At 38.7% G+C, this 20,627-nt stretch overlaps 1 protein-coding gene across 2 annotated transcripts in view; it reads right to left on the reverse strand.

Annotated features, from left to right (window-relative positions):
• The window catches only part of PDE7B (phosphodiesterase 7B), a 169,751-nt gene extending 159,011 nt beyond the window's left edge, over nucleotides 1–10,740 (reverse strand). The window contains exons 1-2 of one of the 2 annotated variants that reach the window (XM_066315617.1): nucleotides 10,701–10,740; nucleotides 10,407–10,521 (exon numbers count right to left, since the gene is read on the reverse strand). In XM_066315617.1, coding sequence (XP_066171714.1) covers nucleotides 10,407–10,427 — 21 coding nt within the window. In that variant the 5' untranslated portion in view covers nucleotides 10,428–10,521; nucleotides 10,701–10,740. Of the gene's footprint in view, nucleotides 1–10,406; nucleotides 10,574–10,700 lie in introns of those variants that run through there. The other variant, XM_066315618.1, reaches the window with a different exon arrangement.
• Nucleotides 10,741–20,627: the final 9,887 nt, after the last annotated feature.

Genomic DNA, 20,627 nt, shown 5'->3' on the forward strand with positions numbered 1-20,627 from the left:
ATATCTGCTTGCCCTCCTCTCTTTCACTCTCTTATCAGTCACAATCAGAAATGCTTCTGACGTCTTCTGACAGATGAGGTTATACCTTCCTCTGAAGCCTGCCTGCAGCACAGTACATTGACTGCCTGTAACTCTGCCCACAGATCAGAAGGACAGGGTACTTGCAATGGCTCACAATCAGAGGAAAAAAGATTTTTTTTCCTTTGATATTTCAACTTTTAAAATAAGTTAGATAAAATATTCTTTATCCCTAAATGTAGTTAGAAGATAATTGTTTAGAAGTAGCAAGCAGCTGCTGTGAATGTAATATAAAATATGGACAGAAGGGCCACACTTTTCATAATGAGCTCCCCAAAACCTTTTAAAGTGGGTAAGTTTGAAATTTCTGAATCTGACTCTTAAAATAATCTTCATTTTAAGTACAAATGTTGGGGTGACCAAGTCAAACTAAAATTCTTTCTATGCCTCTATTTGTAAAACTGATAATGTTAAAGTTTCTCTTAAAAAAACCCAATTCTGGCTTTATTCAGTGTGCTCAGAAACATCCTCTGTCTATAGGAGGGCTTTCATTAACACAGCTTTTTATACTAGACTCTGAGAACAGTGAATGCCATTGTACACATGAAACATGAAAAAAACCTTATAACTTCTTATACCGTATACAGTAATGTCACAACTTAGGCTGACACAATTTCATATCTGCCTGGGCTAAAACTAAGGCTATTTCCATTTACATAACTGACTTTCCAATGCACACCAAGACAGATTGCCTACAGAGATTTTGGAGTCTCCCACACCAGAGATATTCAAGAACTGGCTGGATGCAATCCTGTGCATGCATTCTAGGATGACCCTGCTTGAGCCAGGAGGCTGGACCAGATGGCCACCGTGGCCCCTTCCAACCTGACCCATTTTGTGGTTCCATGAGCTCCTCTTCCAGCTGCAAGGAACTGCAGGAATGGTCAGAGGTTCACGGCCAAGTTGCATGGGACATTAATTAGTAAACAACCTGTGTGCTCTGGCACATATTTGACTCGTATTTGACATATTCAAATATGCGCTCCAGCAAATATTTGACTCTGCAAAGCAGTGAGGGCAATTCAAGGGACCAAAATTATAGCACCACTGGTGACTTAGTAGAAACATCTTCATAAAAGCTTTTCTGTTCTATGTGTCACTGAAATCTACGGTATCTCCTATCTCAGAAACATATTCTCTACATTACACTTTATTTGTTGCCAGGCAGACAAATATGTCGTGTGTCAAATATGAGGGTAAAATACGTTGAATCTCATGTCCCAAGAAGAACCACAAGAACAGCTCTCTTGACAGCATTATTCATATTTGATGTTTTAATGTAAATTAGCTAAACCAATTTTTTTCTCTCTGCTGCACTCAAGTGGCACTTCTCTGCAGAACTCAGTGCTATCACAATTTGGATGCCAGTTTTCCACAGAGACTGACTTACTATTGTTACTTTATAAATTAATTAATGTCTTGTATACCTGCAACATGGACAAGAACTCCCTTGTTCAAAGGCATTAGATTTGCTTGTGTTGAACTCAATAAAGTGTAAAACAGTTTAGGTAATGAAGAAGTTGTTAACATCAGATTGTGACTAATTTTCTGTCTGCTACTAGGAGAAAGAGCATTATTTCCCGTGCCAGAACCTATAAATCAGTGTGGTGAAAATATCATTTTAAGACAAGCGTTCTCAGGAGAAAATAAAGGTTACGGATTCACAAAGGAGAAATGCCCTTTTAATATGGCATTTCAGAAAATGTTTCTAGAAATTGAGGAATTAGCTCAGAGGCTTTTGAAATTCTCCTGAAGCCAGAACTGAAGAAGTTCAGCAGTTGAAGTATTGTCAAAAGATGACAAAGTGTGGATAAAATGCACTGAGACCTCTCTGCTAATTATTTTCTACGTCCTAAACATCAGGACCTTTTGAGACATTTTAGAAATTGGTTTGCTTATTGGCAAACTAATTTTTATCAGCTATAAAATGGTGCAATGCCAAGCACAAATTGACATTGAATGATTTAACTTTATTTTTTTGTGACATGTGAAAGAATTTTTACTAATACTTAGAAAATAGCAGACACTAGCTCCAGCTTGTTCACATAAGTAGCAAACATGATTAATTTTTTAAAACATTATTATCCAAATGATGCTCTAAACCCATGAATACTAATTAAAAATTTCTAAGCTAGTAAGACCAAGCTGCAGTGGTCTACTAGGTGGTCCAGATAACTGTGACATTGCCCCCAAAGAGGCTTTCTGATCAGCTGACATATTAAACCATTTTAATCTTCCCTTTGTCATATTATTGGATTTGAAACAATGTTTGCTATGGTGTTTAGAAAAAAAAAAAAAAAAAAAAAAAAAAAAAGAACAAGCAGAATCCCATACTTCTTTGCTCTGGTAGAGAAGCCCTGAAGGGCTGAAGGGGTGAGAATAATAATAATAATAATAATAATAATAATAATAATAATAATAATATCTGTAGTGCATATGAAAACCTCTTTTCAAAGCAAATGTGTTTCACAGTTAAGGAAAAAAGTGAACTCTACAAGCAAATCTTCATGCAGGAATAATCTATTCAGCACTATAGGGATCCTATAAATAAATTATGGATTGCTGATTTTTCCCCCACTTATTTTGAAAATAAGAAGCAGAAGTAAAACTAAGTCTATTGGTAGGAGAGCGAGAAGAGCATTCCTGAAACATTTGGAAATTCAAGGTTTCAGTGATCTCTGACCTTTCAATTCAGGTGCTATAAAATAAAATCTAAGCAAATTTCAAAATGGTCACTGCATGGTCACCAGAAGTTCACAGAATCATCAGCGTTGGAAGAGACCTTGTAGATCATGTAGTCCAACCATCAATGACTCACCTCTGCCCACGAGCAGGCACCCAAACCAATGTCCCTGCACCCCTCAGTCCTCACAAGCAAGATGGACATCCTGCAGTTGTGCTGAGATTTTTTCCCCCTTTGTAAAATATATCTGAGCTTTCTTTTTAAAAATAACTCTTCATTGGTACAAGAGTTGTTCAGAAGGAAGGGCTCATTTGAAGAAAACACCCATCAGAAAAGTTTCTCGGGCTCAGGATAGAACTCCTGGAGCTGGAGTTAAATGTCTGCCTGAAACCACCTTTATGTGCCCCTTCAGCAGTGTAGGAGCTCAAGTTCCCCTCTGGGCTGAAGGTGGGGCAGTGGACTGTGGGCTGCCTCTACAAGGCCCCATGAAGACACAGCTCACCCCGTAGAGGACACTGCAGTCATAATCCACCTCAGGAAAGCTGACAGAAGCCGAGAAGGAACTTGAATCTTATCTTCCACACCTTCTTGAAAGCACTAACAACAGGCTCTAGGCTACTTCTATCTGTCTGAGGTAGAAAGGGAAAACATTTGCCAGGCAACCTCTAAAGCACAGCAATTTTTCAGATCCAGCTATTTAATTTAGAGATAAAAGTGAATTTTAGCTTTTTAGAAAGCCTTGGCTTTTCTATCAGCTTATATATATCAGATGATGATATATAGGATGAACTTCATTCAATGTTCTCATGTTGCACTGGTGTCTGTTACCATACTATTACAGAGATTACACTTTGATAGTGGATAGGATTGCTATAGTTATAGTTTTATGGTTCAAAGAGACAGGATATTACAATCCTACTGTATGAAAATTTTCTTGTGAGACAGCACAGTACACGTTGGTTCCTAAACAAAATTACTATTTTCCTGTTATTCCTCAGCTTTTAAAAATATTTAGCTTACATAGCTGTGTCCTTAATACAGATCCTAGTCTGTTCCAAAAACGAGCAACATCAGCCCGTTCTGTATTACAAATATATAAAGTTTTACAGATGCTAGTACATAAGCCAAAATTTAAATGTAGGTATCTGATTTCAAATAAAATCTGGTAAATTTTTATTTTCTCTTAGAAAGACAAGGAGAGAAGGGAGGGTTAGAGTGTGACAGATGGAAAAGAATGCATCACAGCTTCTGTGGAACCAGGAAAACAGCCTTATTTTACCACAGTGCTGGGAAAGTTGTGGAAAACTGGTATGAAACACGTATGATGCAAGGTTAATTAACCTAAAATTCAAACTAACCATTGAAGAGAAGGAATGAATTTTAGTCCTGAAAGCTCAGTGTGTCTGATCTTTCACAGGTATAAATTGAAGGAGTCCTATTAAACTCAGTGGAATTATGACATTTTATACTCTTATACAAAACTCCAATTTGAGTCCTGTTTTTATCTTTTAGTTGTTCTGCTTCTCAAAGCAGTCCTAGTAAAACAAACCAACTGTGCACTGAAGGAATTTGTTTGGTGAAGAAATACATTCCAGTTTTATCTTTGTAGCTGACACTTACAGTTTGCTCAAGATTTTCTTTTTTATGAGAGAATTTTATTTCGGGTTGTAAGAGCATTTTCAAACATTTTTTAATAAGTGTTCTCAGATCCACTTATAGCAGGAAGCAACCTGCTGTCCTCCCAAGCCCTGAACATGGACAGCTTCTCTCTTTCCTTCACTGATGTGTGCAAGTTCTTCTTTATTAATCAGGACTAATTATTGTTTTCCTGGCTGTCTTACAGTCTTCTAATGACCGTATTGATTAAACTGGAGATACACTGCCTAATCACATTTATGATGGCCATTCTGATGCTACTCAAACATCATTATTAATAGATACTCAGATGTTATGGCTGTGTTTAAAACAAAAATGACTCTGCATCAAAGTCAGAGCTAAGTCATATTCCAACATTTTGAAACAGAAAGGGCCCTAGAAAATGGCCTGTTTCAACATGGTTTTCAGCTAAGACAAAGCCAGAAGTGTGCTTTCTCCATGAAGTTGTCATGCGTCTGTTTTCATCTCTCTCTGGGTGTCTACGTGAGGTCTTCCCTTCACCACAGCAGCCTGCTATGCACCAAACCCTCATTCTGTCTGACCTTCTCAGAGGTTTAAAGCCACCTGGTAAGTTGAGGAAAAGACAAAAGCAAATATCAGGTGTTGCTGGTATTTAGTGCACTTCAGTGTACAGCTGCTTATGTGTTCCTCTACAGAAATACGAAGCAGATTATGTCCTCTGGGGCTGTGAAAGCAGGTCCCAGGCGTCACTCTATACCCAGATCACTGTACATAAATGGGAAAATAGCTACACCCTTTGGATGACAGCTGAATTTTTGAGAAAGTACTGAGGTGTTTGCTTGCACAGCAACCACCCGGAGATCCACACCTCCTTTACCAAGGGATAAATCCTTGCACACTTGATGGTAACTCTGCCACCTCACATTAGGACAAGTCCCAGATCCTAGCCAGTGTTCACATGCTCTGTAGGAAGTGTGCTGAGTTGTGTAGGGAGAAGGAATAAGAACGTGAGCACACATACCCTTTCTTTCAGAAGTAATAAAGAGCAATTGCCAACGGCGGCAGCAGTGATCACACAGTGGATCAATACCATCCTATGGGAGCTTTCTAGTTAAGTTGGTGCTTCTTAATTTCATTTTTACAGATGTATATTTCTCTAAGCCATTCTTGAGTTGCTGCATATTCAGTCAAAACATGTCTACCTCCTGCTTTATTCTTTGAAGGGTAATGACCATCCTTTTCAAAACACCTTTCCTACATACAGAGGGGTTGGTATCATAGACTCTGCTGTGAACAACCACTCAGAAAACTGTACACGGGTCCTGACAGCAGTTGCCCCACAAGTGTGTTTTTATGCCACCGTGACAATTAGCTAAACTTACTCTGACAGGAGATTCTCCGCTCTTCTTTTCAAAACCTTACACTGCCAGCATTAACACACACCATAGTGAGATATTAGTTGGTGAGTTTTCTCATACCAGAAATTTTTGTGGGTAACTAATAAAAACCTACCAGCCACAGGAAAAAAAAGCACTATGCAACACTTTCCTTCTCTATACTTGTTTCTACTTTTTGAAAAAATAACCTGCCCAAAGAGAAGTAAATCTTGCTGCTTGTGTCTGAGGACAATTCTTCTTTAGCTAAAATGTAACAAATCTGTTGCTGTGTGTGACTGGAAGAATCCTAACTGTTCATGCTCACCTATTAAGAGGAAGAGGTCATCTGCTATGTTTATCCATCCAGGCAACCCGGATGTCTTATTTGGCTGGACAGCAAGCTAGCAGAAGAATATCATATGCCACTACAAGACTATGTGACTTAAATAAGTAGCTAAACTGAGTCCTTACCCATCCTCACTCACAGCTCCTACTGGAAGAAAGAATAAAAAGAAAGAGCAGAATAAAATAATACAACTCAATAGGACCCTTTCATTAGTTCAGTTTCTCTCATTTGACACTGTTTACATACTTAAATGATAGCTCTAGACTTTCCATTTTTCAAAGAACAGAACAAGTGACAAATGTATATCAAAATTACTGCATCAATGGACTGATGATACCACACCATTGAATGTGTGCAAAAGAAATGCTTGATTCACTGGACTGCTGGTTTTTGAGAATTGTCTCTGTCACTAAATTTTCACTTATAGTTTTGTCACTGAAGTCTGGCCTCTGGAAATACACTTCATTCTATCTGAATTGTCTCCAATTTGTTAATTTTGTACTTTAAAACTGGAGGCTTTAAAACAGATAGCTATCACTAGCCTCAACCTAAGCACTGTGAACCCTTGAAATGTATCATCTGAATCTGGTACAGGATAACAGAAGCAACAGGGTTCAGAGCTTCAAATATTGTTTTCTAATGCAGTTTTTTTGGAATGGCACTGTAGTAAGAACAATAGAAAAAATTACATTTAACAGTTCACCAGAGTTTCTAGGATGATACAGAAGAAGTCCTTTTGCAAAGAAAACCTTGCAGAAGTTGACATTGCATTTTCAAATTCTGTGAATTTAAGAAATTGTCTTAAATGAGAAAAAAATTACATTCTATCTCTCTAGTATTTATACAAAGCTAATACTTCATATCTGAAAAACTACTGCTTTCAGAAGGCATATTGTTTGGTTTCCACTCATCTACTGTGAAACACAGGTTACTAGCAATCGTCATCCGATTGCATACGTGGTACCTGGCACTGTATGTGACCCATCTTCTCAGCATTATTCATCTTTAGGTGCCAAAATTGATGCACCTTGTGGTGGCCAGAGCGAGAAAAAGCATCAGAACTTCTGAACTTCCCCTGCACAGTTAGGCTGCATCTGCCTCTCAGTGTCATCAGGGTATAAACTCTAAATAACATCAATCCCACACCCTGAAGCTTGTGACTGAAAAGCACAGATTTCACACTAGAGGCAAAGCCAGTGTTTCATTGGATGTCCTGAACTGATGTCCCTGCAAGAGTAAACCAGCCTGCTGGCTGAGGAACAAGAAGGATGAATTTCATAGTTTCGGTATCTTACACTCAATAGGGATGTGAGAGGAGGAATACTGACCCATCATTTCTCTACAAAAGACTTATCTTTGTTCTGGCAGCTAGTAGGACTGCAGCTATCCCTTTCACCCTGTGACAAGCACATGGACGCTGTAATAATTTCAGGCACGGAAATGGACTAACAATGTGATGATGAACAACACTGGGTAGCTAAGAATTCCCATTTACATATCTTCCTGCCTGCTCCAAACGACTTGTTTTTCTTTTAGAGCAGAAACCAGGTGCAATCTCATCAAGAGCTTTTGGCAATATATCTACCTTGATTTGAGGAGAGATTAAGTCTCAAATCTTTCCTATGATCAAATAGAGACGTGTCAGGTTTTACTCTATTGACAGTAATGGTTTGGTTAGTACCTGGCATTTTTGCTTCATACAGCTCCTTGTAAAAGAAACTACCAGTACAAGTGCATTTTTTTTGCCTGAGATTACAGGAAAACCATATATGTGTCATTTAATACCAATTTTCAGACAATTTCTCTTAAAATATGCTTTACTATTGGTAGAAGAACTGTGTGTGTGATGAGCAAAAAGGAATTACATATGATCAAAAGTCTTAAATATACATCACACTTGGAATGAAGACACTGGAAAATCAGTCTGATTTACCATGACTTACCTAGAGGTCTGGTAAGGGTGAGCAGAGGGCTCAGCTTCAGAAGAGAAAAGGACATAAACAGGGAAAAGGGGGAGCTACTGTTCTAATGATATATTTGTATAGTATTTTATGCAATTGAATATTTTATGATTTTAAAAAGGGATCTGCAGTATATTGGATTAGGCTCAGCAGAGTGTGCCTTGCTCTGATGGAATCACTGGAACTTCACTGGTGTCAAGTCCTGTCCAACCTATGGAAATAAACTCAAAGCAGCCATTCATAGCCCATGAAACTTCTGCAATACACAATTTTTTTGAGACAATGTGAGTGCAAATCAGTCAGTAAGTGTTTTGTCCGCTGCGGAGAGGCCAACCTGAAATAGGAATTTTTTCTAGGTGTTGAATTGAGATTGTTCAGAGGAAACATTGCAAATAAACTTTTCTTACTAAACCAGTAAAACTAATTTCTTTAACTGAAATCCACTTACCATATTTTCTATTAATACCACTAGTAATTGCTACAGAACACAGATGCATCAACATGTAGATAGTGAGCTTAGAAACAAAGCTTCTCTAAATATTGTTTATCAAAGGAAGTCAATAATTTAATTCTGAGATATTATTATCAGCAAATATCTTACAGATTGTCTTTTGGAAACTTGAATATATTCATACAGTTACAGGGGGTTTTGTTACAGAACAGGTTATAGTCTCTATATGCTGAGACACATTCTTAGTTAATTTACAGATCAATCATCTAACCAGCCTATATTAGCCTTTCTGAACCTGAGCCTAGAGAAGTAGTACTTTAGTTTTTGAAAACAGCTGGCAGTTCACATAGTAGGAATTTGAGGAGGGCTGAGGAGGAAAGAATGCCACGGAGATCACAGAATAACAGTTCATCCAACTAAGCTTGACTATGGGTTGTTGGATGATATGAGAAAATATCTTCCAGCATCTTCAAAGAGATGGGGCACTAAAGAGCTTATCTGTGACAAACCTCTTTGTTTCTGCAGTCATCAGTGAAGATACAGCAAAGGAAATGGAGGAGCTGCAGTTATGCATTTGCAATACACAAAGTCCTTGTTTTCCCACTAGGCACTGCAGAATAGCAATTGTCCATTCACAGCACATAGCACATCCTCTGCATTTCAGAGCTAATATTTTTGCAGTCCTTAAGCTAGCACGCTTCAGCCTAGAGTAGTTGATTTTTTTAACCCTATGGGGTTATGCCCTGCAGGAGACAGGTGTGTTCAGTTCCTAGTTAGAGAAATTGGTTTTTTAGGTATAATTTTAAAGTTAAACTGAAATATTTTCAAATTGCAGAGGATTTATATCTACAGCAACATTTCAAACAGGGCTATAAAAAGTCTCTTTCCACAAATCGGAAAAATGTGAAGACTGCTGGTCATTGAACATACCTGCATATTAACCAATTAACAACAGAAATCTGTGTTGGCTGGAGTTATTTTTAAGACTACTTGTACACACACACACACAAGCTCTGACAAGTGGCTCTTCCTCTCATAATTTGGAATCACACTCCCGAAAACAATGTTAGTTTGAGGGTAGCAGTTGCTTTCATTTACTGCAGCACTCACTGCCCACTGTGATGCTGCAACATTCATTCAAGGCAGATCAGTGGCTCCAACATGAATTGAAGCTATATGCTATCAAACAGATGCCAGGTCACATCACTTCAACTCCTGAGCAAATTTCCACTTTTCTCTGTTTAGGTAGCAAAAGCTGTATGAAAACTGCTGTTGATATAAGATGACCAGCTGTCCCCCTCCCAGTGGGGATCTGTTTCTTAGCCAGAACTCAGTCTGCTTCTTAAGTTTGAACTTCTGAACCCAAACTAAGAAAAGTAATCTAAGCATGTATTTAAAAACCCTCCAAAAAACAGTATATGTACTCCTAAAAATGAGGCCAATATTCTTTTCTGCTTGACCTGTTTATTTACAACTCTTCCTCCCTCTAAATCAGAAAAACTCAGCCCTCTCAAGACAGGAACAAGTTTGTGTTTTCTTCTCCCTTCATCTAAGCCAGACAAGTCCCAGGTCTTCTCTCCTGCCACAGAGCAATAGGAAAACATACAGAAAAATCAATCACACCTTCCCCAGTGGGGTCAGAAATGACCACCACAAGAGACTCTTTTTGCAATCCTCTGTAACCATCAAATGGTTAAATCAACATAAGTTAAAATTTTCTTCTAGTTTGAATAAAGAGAAAAGGGGAGGAAATTCAAAAAACGGTTGCTGTAGTAACAATCACCAGTAAAAATCTTTTCCACTAAATAATAGTATTATCTCCCTCTCCCCCTCACAATTTTAGCTCCCCTTCAAAAAATAATCATGCTGCCTCTTTTAGATTTGCTGTACATACCTCAACCATTAAACAAGACATTTAACCATAGTGGCAGTTCTGTGACCTTTGAATGCCGTGAAATCTCTAAGCGGTGCAGCTTGTTCATGAAGACTTGTACTGCAGAATCCAGTAACTGCATCCAGGATTGGGAATAGAAATAAGTAACGACAGCAGACAAAAATTAATAATAATTTAAAAAAAAAAAGAAATTAAAAAAAAAAAAAAAAGGATTTAAGAAGGGGGAAAAAAGGAAAAAAAAAAAAAAAAAGAAAAAAAGGAAAGCAAACCTCCCCGAGTCCCCAATCAAACCACCTTAAGAAGCGAAAAGGCAGCGGCGGAGAGCGCGGCGGTGCGCCAGGCGCGGCTGGGGGCTCCGCAGTGTGCCGCCCGTGTCAGGCAGCGCAGGCCGGCGGGCGGGAGGCGCTGCCGGAGGAGCCGCGCAGACCAATCCCGGCCGCGCTGCCGGCGCCGCCGAGAAGCCTTTGCTGTTTATGTTTCCTCATCTCGGGAGTGACGTCAAAGGGTTTAGTTTTTCCTCTGCATGTGCTATTAATTTTAAACGACTACTATGGGAGGAATGTGGCAGCGATATAGGCTGGCTACCCTAGGCGAAAGAAACCGGAGTCGTGATTTATCTGTCCTGGATTCAGCTCAGAAAGATTTTTCTATCCAGAGGTACCAGAAAGATCCAAAATATCTTCACAACATGGGGAGAGGCTATAAATATGCTTACATATATGAAAGTATTCTTAAATACACACAAGATGTTTTCCAGGGAGAGCGGGGTTATCTCTCTGGGTTGTGGTGCAAAATCAGACCCGATCCTGCCCTCGCCCTACAGTAAATCAGGAACTGCTTGTCTAAGTTCAGCAGTGTCACACCAGTGTAAACCTGGCTGAGGAGATAAGACTGAGACTACTGTACACATCCTTCTATCAGTCACCAGGAGCTGCACTGCAGATCAGCAAACTGCTTCGCTTACCCCATCCGAGTCACGAGTCACGGCCGCAGTTGCCCTCGGGGGCCGCTCTGGGCACACAGCTGTTCCTTCCACGGGCAGATCCAAGCCCAGTTGTGCTCACCTGAGAGCTCTGCTGTCTGTGGACCTCCGCACGGCCTTTTATTTCCTACCAAAGTCCACATCAAAAGGCAAGAGCAAGGTAGAGCCTGGCTTTCAGTATGACCACGCCACTGATAGTGGAGAAACCACGCTGCTGAAGCATCAAGAAACAAATAACATTCATCAAGGTCAATTAGCATGGGTGAAAAAGGCCAAAACGGCACAAGATAATTGATAGGTCAGTTGACAGCAGTATCTGTTTTGTTATCTGCATCATTCTGATTTTTTCGATTTGTTCTTCTAGAGAACCCTTTCAAAGGTCTTGGTCTATGAGGCACGATTAATTTCTAAAAAGTCTTAACAGGCTCACATTTAATTTTAAAACACAGAGAAGTGCTTTTAAAAATGAGTAGGCAGAAAGCTTCTGAGAAAGAAATTTCTCAGTGCTCCACAGAAGACGTACAAGTACAGTTGAAGGCATAGGAACTTCCCCATGACCACCAATTGATTGTACCAAAATGAAGCTCCAGAGAGGCCAAAATATTTAATGATTTTTGCTTACTGAAAAGTCTGTCTGTGCTATCACTGCTAATGCAATCATCCTCCCAAAAACTGCTAAGGGTTACAGGGATGTAAATGCTAAAACAACATACTCAATAGTATTAAATAAGGCAGAGATATTAAAAAAAATCAATTATAGCACATTAAGTTCACTGACTGTACTTAGAGAACAGTATATGCAGTGTCTTGTTACTGGCTATTTTTAAAAATATGGTTAGTCAACTATTATTAATGAACAGTTTTGATACAGGTGGTCCTACTGTGGAGTATAGATGTAAAAGTAGGAGATTTTCAAATGTCTATTTCAGTCTGATTATTTTCTTGGTTTTGTGTTTTAGGATCAATCTCATTAACAACATTACATTACATTTCATTAATTAGAGTCCAGGTACATTCCTGTTTTGCACAAAGTCTTAGGTCTTGTCTCTCTCCTAAATAAATTACAGGTTACTTCAACCTCCTGCAACCAAGTGGCCCTATGAGAGTGAGTGGTCACTGTGGGTTCTGTGATGTGGAGGTTTCTTTGATGAAAAGATATAGTGGCCTGGAAGCACTTCTGATTTCAGCTTCTACCTGGACAAAGAATCTTAATGCATGAGGAGATGCAAGGGAGGGCGAGAATGAGAAGGAATATCTTGGTTACTTCAGCATAGCCATGCATTTCCATGATGGGCTGGGAAGGACTCATAAGAAAAAACAGGCTCCACCTAGCAAAGAAAAAACTTCAGCATAGATTTGCTAATCTGATTTGATATATGCTAAAATATCCTGTCAGACTGCTGACATGCATGTCCAGATAAATGTGAGCCACGCTGGCCTAAACAAAAAAAAGCTGAAAAAGTTGTGATTCTTTAAAAAATGTCATTGAGGGAAGAAAAAAGAAAACAAAACAACTGATGTTCTAGACTGATGTAAACTGTATCTAAATAAACATAATGGAGCCAGTACACTTCAAGCGAGATCAAAATTGGGACTTAATTGACATAACAGAAACTTGGTAGGGTAGAGTCATGTGAGTATGTGACTGGAATACTAATGCCAAAGAACACAGCTTGTTCAGGAGCAGGAGGAGGGAACAACAAGAGGAAAAAAGGTGAAAGAGATTATGCCTCATGTCTTACTGAGACATTCAGAATGCAGCAGGAAACATGCATTGAAAGTTTGAGCAAAAGTAAAAAGGACAAGAATATAGGCATTGTTGGGGAATCTGCTGCAGATCCAGGCAGATAAAGACAAACTCTTTTTGTTGGCAATTAGCAGGATTGTCCAAAGCATAGAACTTAGTCATAATGGGAGATTTTAATAATGCAACTCTTGAAAAAAGAGCTGAGCTTGACTCAGACACCATGGTTCCTTCTCCCTGGAATAAGAATTAGAGTATATACGGGAATCACTCAAATTTATGAGCCTGCCTTTTTTAGCAATCCTTCTTCTTGAAATAATTTATTTGACTTTCTTTTACAGTTCTGGTTCAGCATTGGAGATGCTTTAATATTTGTTTTTAGCTATTCTCCTTTCTTATTACAAGTGGCACACCAAGACATGTTACCATGGAATGGCATTCCTCTTCACAAATCTGCAATCCTTCTGCTGTGGTCTTTGGAAAGGAAGTTGGATATTAGACAGGCTACTTAATTGGCCTCACCCAAATCACACTCCTTATACCCAGATATAATCCTTGAAACTTAAAAAGAATAGATTCATCTCAGTGCCAGTAAAATTTGTTCGCACATGATAGAACGGCAGGCACTGTGCGTGGAGAGGCAAAAAGATCTCTCCTAAGACACCTTCCACTTTCTTCCCACTGCTTTATTTCTACCCCAACCATCTTTGGGACTGGCTGCAGAACTGGACCAAGTATTGCTCTTCATATTGCTCTCAGTGACATCTGAATGGGAGCTGGGAATAAGGAGTGGAAAATGAGGCATCATGTTCAAGCTGCTACCACAGATGAGTGAGTTCATGTCTCATTCTTCCTTTCTGCTTTCCTCCGCTCCCCCCAAAATTGCTCTGAATTGCAAAGTCGTAGATGTTACAGTGATTCCTCAAAGTATTTCTACTTTTCCTTAGGGCATAAACATGTAAATCTGAGGATGCTGAAAATTCTGTGATGAAAGTTGTCAATTCTGTTGCAGCTTTCTTTGTCAGGGTACAATAAAGGTGGGCAAGTAGTGCAGAGTGACAGCGGCCTGCATTCATAAAAATGAAGGAAAGGGTCAACAGCCACAGTCAAGGTATAGTTTCAAGGAAGTTTATACTTATCCCACCCCACACTACTGTTGGAGGTGAGTTCACATATTATACTGTAATTTCTGTTGGGAAAATTCTAAAGGCAAATTTCTCCAGGCTGAATTATGTGAAACTGCTACCAGTGACTAGATGTGAATGTTCTGTGCCTGCTTATTTCCAAATCAATGCCTTCAGATTAGTCATGTTATAGTTGCAATGAATGCCTGGAAGCATCCTTGGTGCACAGTTTGTGGAACAGACTCCCTTACAGTTCTTTTCTTCTCCTGGGATCTGTGTGATGTTTTCAGTGTGTTTACAGAGAGCCTGTGTGAACTCTCAGAAGCTGCTGCTGGCTGATACCAGCTGAGGTTCTGGGCTCTTTGAAATGACCCAGGGCCATGTGACTCAGACAAGAATGGAGGTTGGTAAGTGCATAATGTTGTTCAGAGTGAGCTGGTTCCCACAGGAGGACATGGATTGCTGACTTGACTTTGGTTCTCATTTATTTGACCTAAAAGCTGCTGTGTTGGTACATAGTTTGGACTTCTGGGCTTCCAAGTGCTGTCATAAGAGGATTACACTGTTCCCAAGAAAGGTGTCTCCAAAAGGGAATGATTTCCAGCTTTCTCAAATTTATCCATGCAATAATTTGTTCAGCTTTCCAGCCTTGATGCCACCTATCATATTTTCCAATATGAGATAGAAATTCAGCTTTTTCTGGCAAAAAATTGCCTCTAACTGTACCCTACGGCCTGTCAGAGTTCCCAGTCTTCTTCCCATGAACTGCTGAGCTTTAGAAAAAAAGTATTTATTTATGTCATTCTGTTCCTTTTAGCTTTCTTTTTACTTTTCCTTTTTACTTCTATACACTTATTCACAGATTTAAGTGATGGGAAATATCCCCAATAAAATGTATTTTTTTTAAAATGAAAATCTTTAACTTTTTATCAGAAAATAATGATTTCTCATCTATGGACTAGATACTTCATATAAACAGCATTGGATGAAGTCAACAAGCATTATATAGGCTGATGACATCAGGAAGAGAATTTCAAATGCCCATTACCTTGAGGCAGTGATCTAGAATGTTGCGTAGACCTTGATTTTCAGCAGATGTGACCCTTGAGTTAATAAAAAAAACAAACTGGATACATGAATGTTATGAACTTATCTTGGGTCCAGTCATAGTCTGGTTTCTGTTTTGCAGCATTTAAATGACTTCCAAAGGATGTCAGTTGGATTACTCGTGAAGAAGACGACCGCATGACTCTGCCCTCAGTGTCAGGTCTCTTGGCCACAGAGCAGTGTAGAGTCCCCAAAGTCAGCATAAGCCATCTCAGCAAAGGTGCAGTTCATACAGCTACCACAAACGCTGTACACAGGTACAAAGGACTTCATCACATGGGACAGAGGAGCTGGCACACAGCTCCCAGGCATTGAAAAAGACGTGTGAGAAAACATTGCTGTCAATGACTCATATTTGCTTTAGAGATCAGACCATATGCAAAAACATTTTGTTTTGTCAGACCCAATAAAATAATATTTGACATTTTATTTCAAACCCAAGAAAACCGAGAAGAGGCAGGTGAGAATTTTAAGTATTTTTCCTTACCTGAGAGGGAACAAGCTTTTATTTTGGCCAATGCTGAGTACTTTTGTCTTCATTTTATCACTCATAGGTGGGTGGCATAACTTATCCCTAAAATACAAACGTGTCCAGAGGAAATTTGAAGTCATAAAGAGCAGCAAGAACAGCAAATCCAAAACTTCATCTTTTTAATACCACTTTATTTCCTTAGCATCTTATACAAAAATACCCTTAATTACCATCACATACATGTTAGTCTACAGAGTTAAAGCATATGTAGCAGTGTCGAATCAGTGATATTTATGCAGCAATAGATCCATTGGTTTCAAAGAACCAATAATTTGCAGTGGTTTTCCATGCAATTTGAGCCTTTAAATGAATTATAATTAAAAGCTTTTTAAAAGAGGAAGTTAAAACTAGTATGAATCCACTCAAATGCTAAAGATGTGAACATTATATAAAGTAGGTAAGTCAGGAAAATAGTGGAAATGTATTGAAAATACATAATGGATAAAGTCTTTGAAGGCAATAGGATTTCACCATTTACTTCAATGGATTGCATCTCCTATACCTTATAATTATATACTTAGGAAGAATATATTCAATGTTAAACAGTGTAGTGATACTTCAAGATGCTAATCTTCACATTTTCACGTATATTCAGGATCTGGGTGAATGGGCTAAATAGTTAAGTAAGACACAAAGCATGTAAATGCTTAGCTCCTGTTGTGAAAGCAGATTCATTAAGGACAAATACAGGTTGCTTTGATGTTGTGCCAAACATATGTAATTTTGTAAATTACAGAATACAGTAACATTTTGAGACAACTTGCCTTGGCAACGACATTGACAGACAACAAACCATTGATTTTCTGTCAGCTGCTTTCTTCCTCCTTTTTCAGTTCTCTAATTCTAAACATCTTCAGTCGATATCTTCACAGAACTTAAGCGAGACCATGGGTTTCCACTAGGATTCTAGGCAGTAGATGAACCATGGTGATGGAAGTAACTATTCCCTGCATTCCTCAGCCTATGTATGACTTGGAGGACGCCTCTTCTGCACTGATGTGTTTTCTGGAGCTGCTTCAGTTTCTCTGGTTGTGAGAACAGTGAATTCTAGGAGAAGCATCTCCCCCAACAATCTGACTTCACCCACTCCATCCATCAATATAATTGTGCTGATTTAAAACTCAGGGTGTATAAGAACCTAGGTTACTGAAAATTTGTCAATCTAGGTTACTTGTTTCGATGTGTCCTTTGAAGTTGAAGGCACATAAAATCTTTGATTTTAATTTTGTCCAATTTATACATATACTCCAGACTTGCAAACAAATGTAAACAATGATTTGAAAAGATGGCTCCTTTCCTATGAAATGCTATAAATCTTAGGATCCTTATTTTCCAATTTTTTCTAATGTAGAAATATTTTCAGTTGGTAATTCTTGTAGGACACTGGAAAAGTAAAGCGCAGTGACATTACACATAAGAAATTATAAATATACTTTTTCAAGGACTCATTATGCATTCAGTAAAAACTTTTGAGGACAAAAATGTTGTCCCAGATGGGGAGAATAACAATCACAACATTAACACACAGATCTGACAATATGAATATTTGTTTACTTGCATCAGAGGCCTGTGTTTACGCAGCAGTAATTACAAACTTGTTCTGGTATTCAGCCACTTGACTATTAAATTATCTATTTTACACCATCCATTAAAGATAGGACAAAGCTATCAAGGTCTCCTAGATTTTGGAGTCCAGGTTTGTTCTTTAGAGCAATTTAACATTATTTTAAATGGCATCAAACAGGACTTCAATTAATGCTCCCTGTTACTCCATCTGACACATACTCCCCCTGCACCCACACTTTTGTTTTACAAGCAAGAGTTTTTCCTTATAAGCTCTCTAGATTTAGCTTCTAAACCAGGCACTTACTGTCTCTGCTTTGAACTCTTAAAATATGTAATCCCATTCCTAGATGCTTGCAATGCCAAGGTACATAAAGTGTAACTGTCTTTTATGGTCCTTTTTGTGACTCAGAAAGTGACATTCAGACAGGTTTGCTAATCACATAAAATGTGTTGTTATAATTATTATCCAGCAGTAACTATTAGGAATCAATGTCAGGCCAAACTAGGACATTTAATCCATCTCCCAAAACTCAATAAATATTAAAATAATAACTAGGTAAAGACGACCAAAATTAATTTGTTTTCTATGCAGTTGTCAGGCATGGCTACATATCATGTGCTTCTACAGTTTAGTTCATTCCTGAAACTCCAGGTTATTGTGTAGCAAAGAGAAAACACAGAACCAAGGTACTAGGAATTGTAGCTGTAATGCTCAAAGAAGCCCAGCCACTCACACTGAAGTGCAATTGCCCTCTAAGATATTTTACTGTGATAACTAAGATCATAAAGTACCATGAGATAAACCAATCTCTAATAAGGACATAAATGGAAACTACTAAAGAACAAAAATGAGCAGATAAGAGAGAAAATATTATCAACAAGAATTGTGAGAAGGAAAACATATTTTTACCTGTTCCTTAATTTTTCCAATGTGTTTAGCTTTTAATCTTAAAGGCAAAATGTTACACCCGTCGCACCCATGAGATATATAAACAGACTAAACATGACCCAGATTAAGGACAAAAGCAAACATGGGCCTGCATTGACACAGGAGAAGATGAGCTCAGTGATGTTCAGAGATTAACTCAGCTACACATTGAGGATCAGGAGAGATTTGACAGCCAATGCCTTGTTAAAACAGCAGCATTGCAGACCACTCTCACAAACTGAGATCCAGTTGTCTCATTGGGACTGTGAAACACACATTGCTCTAATCAGTCTGGTTGATCTCTTAATACAAACAATGATTTTTATTTCTGAAGTCCCAATTTAGACTTCCCTGCCTACACACAAAATTATCATTGGACTGCAGCTTTGTATTCTCACAGACACACAAACACATACAACCAAGTATTTCTTACTATGCCACAAAATGTCACTATTTACCGTTCTAAAGCTCAAATTATCTTTATTGTATTCCAAAGAAATGTCAATATTTTAAGTGTTGATGAAAGTACCTATTCCTTTTTACATTGGTTAGTCACCATGTGGAAATACTATTTTGTGAAAATCTCCTTTCTCAAGGAGACTTTTGTGAACTTTGTGACTTTCTTTCAGTCAGCTACACCATTCCATCACTGGAATTTTGAGATCAGAGGACAGCAGGATAATTTCTTGCAAAGTTAGTAAAGGTTTAAACAGAAGCCGTTCAAAATAAAAGTTTCTTTAAAAACACTGGAAATCAAATGAAGGAACAATTCTTTAACACAAGATGCTGTCATACTTGTGTGAGAATATCTTTATTTGAACCTTCTGTTTTCACTGCTGTCTGGCTTAGGCACATCTGTAATTGCCATATAAAGACAGATAGGGGCAACAAGCAATTTCAGTTATTATCTGAAGTAGTATTAAGGAGTGGAAACCATACTGGATGAAACAATGATATTAAAGGCAGATGAAGATTTGGTTGATATAATAAATAGGAATTTGGACTCAGGGACTTACATTTTACTCACAGCATGAAGCAAAATCAGACAGGTTTTGTTTATTATTTGTTGGGACTCTAAAGTTATGAGAAAGATTTTCCACTGTGACTGGGTGTGGAAGCACTAGAAATCTCCTGAGAAAGCATCCTCTACCCAAACATGAAAAGCCCAAGAGACTTGCCTGGATGAACTTTGATACAGCACTATAAATAATGAGCATGTGTCCGGGGAACAACACTGGATTCTGAGGTTTTTTCTATGTCATTCATCCCTACCCCAGTAAAGAGCTATAGGAACCAAAGGACTCATCCAAGGTTTGCCACCATTCCTATATCAGAACTTGTGCTCATGGATTGTACTTGAACGTTTTAGTTTCACTGTGTACAGTGAAACTCTTGTATAGCTGCTGCTGAAGAAGGTTAGAAGTTTTTCTAGTAAATGGACAAAGGAGAAGAGAAATGAGGGCAAGCAGTAAGCAGAGAAAGCAAAATCTGGCTTGGATTGGGTTCTGCCTAGGACTTGAATTACTTGTCCATTATACGACTACAGGAAGATCCCACCGTGTTGCTTTTCCCCCACTCCTGCTGCATATATCAAATCATAACATGGCTTGGTTCTCTCTTTGGATGCTTTGGATACAGGACAAATGGTGGGACACCTCCCAAGCCTTAGGAACCTGCTGATCACACTTGTCTGCACCACTTCACGTTTCTACCTTCAGATCCAGAGCTCCATAGGAAATGAGTTTGGGTAGAAAGGAATTATAGGAGAAAAAGCAAAGTTTTATGAGAAAAAATGTGGGCAGTCAGGTCTCTTTGGTCTCTGTATAGACCTGAAATTAGAGAGATCCTCCCCTATCTGAAATACAAATAGCTTCTGAAGGTCTCTGAAGAACCAAAGGAAAGGCTTCCAAATGAGAAATTTGCCAAACATGATGTTTGCTGTCTCCCTCTCCAACAGAAACAATGTTTTCTGGTTCTCCCTGACTACAAATCTGGAGGAATTTGTAAGTTTCCAGACAAGTTTGGAAAGGAAACACTGTGGTCTGTGCTGGGCCATGTCAATCCAGGCAGATTCAGTCTGCCTTTTGTGGCTTTACACCTTACTGTGTGCCACTGCTGAGTGAGGCAGCTTAGACACGAGCTTCACAGAAATGCATCCAGGTAGACAAGATCTGCATGAAACCCTTGAAGTGGGACTTGCTTACACCTTACTGTGGTAAGTCATAAAGCCACTTAGAA

This window comes from Sylvia atricapilla, chromosome 3, assembly GCF_009819655.1.
Source record: "Sylvia atricapilla isolate bSylAtr1 chromosome 3, bSylAtr1.pri, whole genome shotgun sequence".
NCBI lineage: Eukaryota > Metazoa > Chordata > Aves > Passeriformes > Sylviidae > Sylvia > Sylvia atricapilla.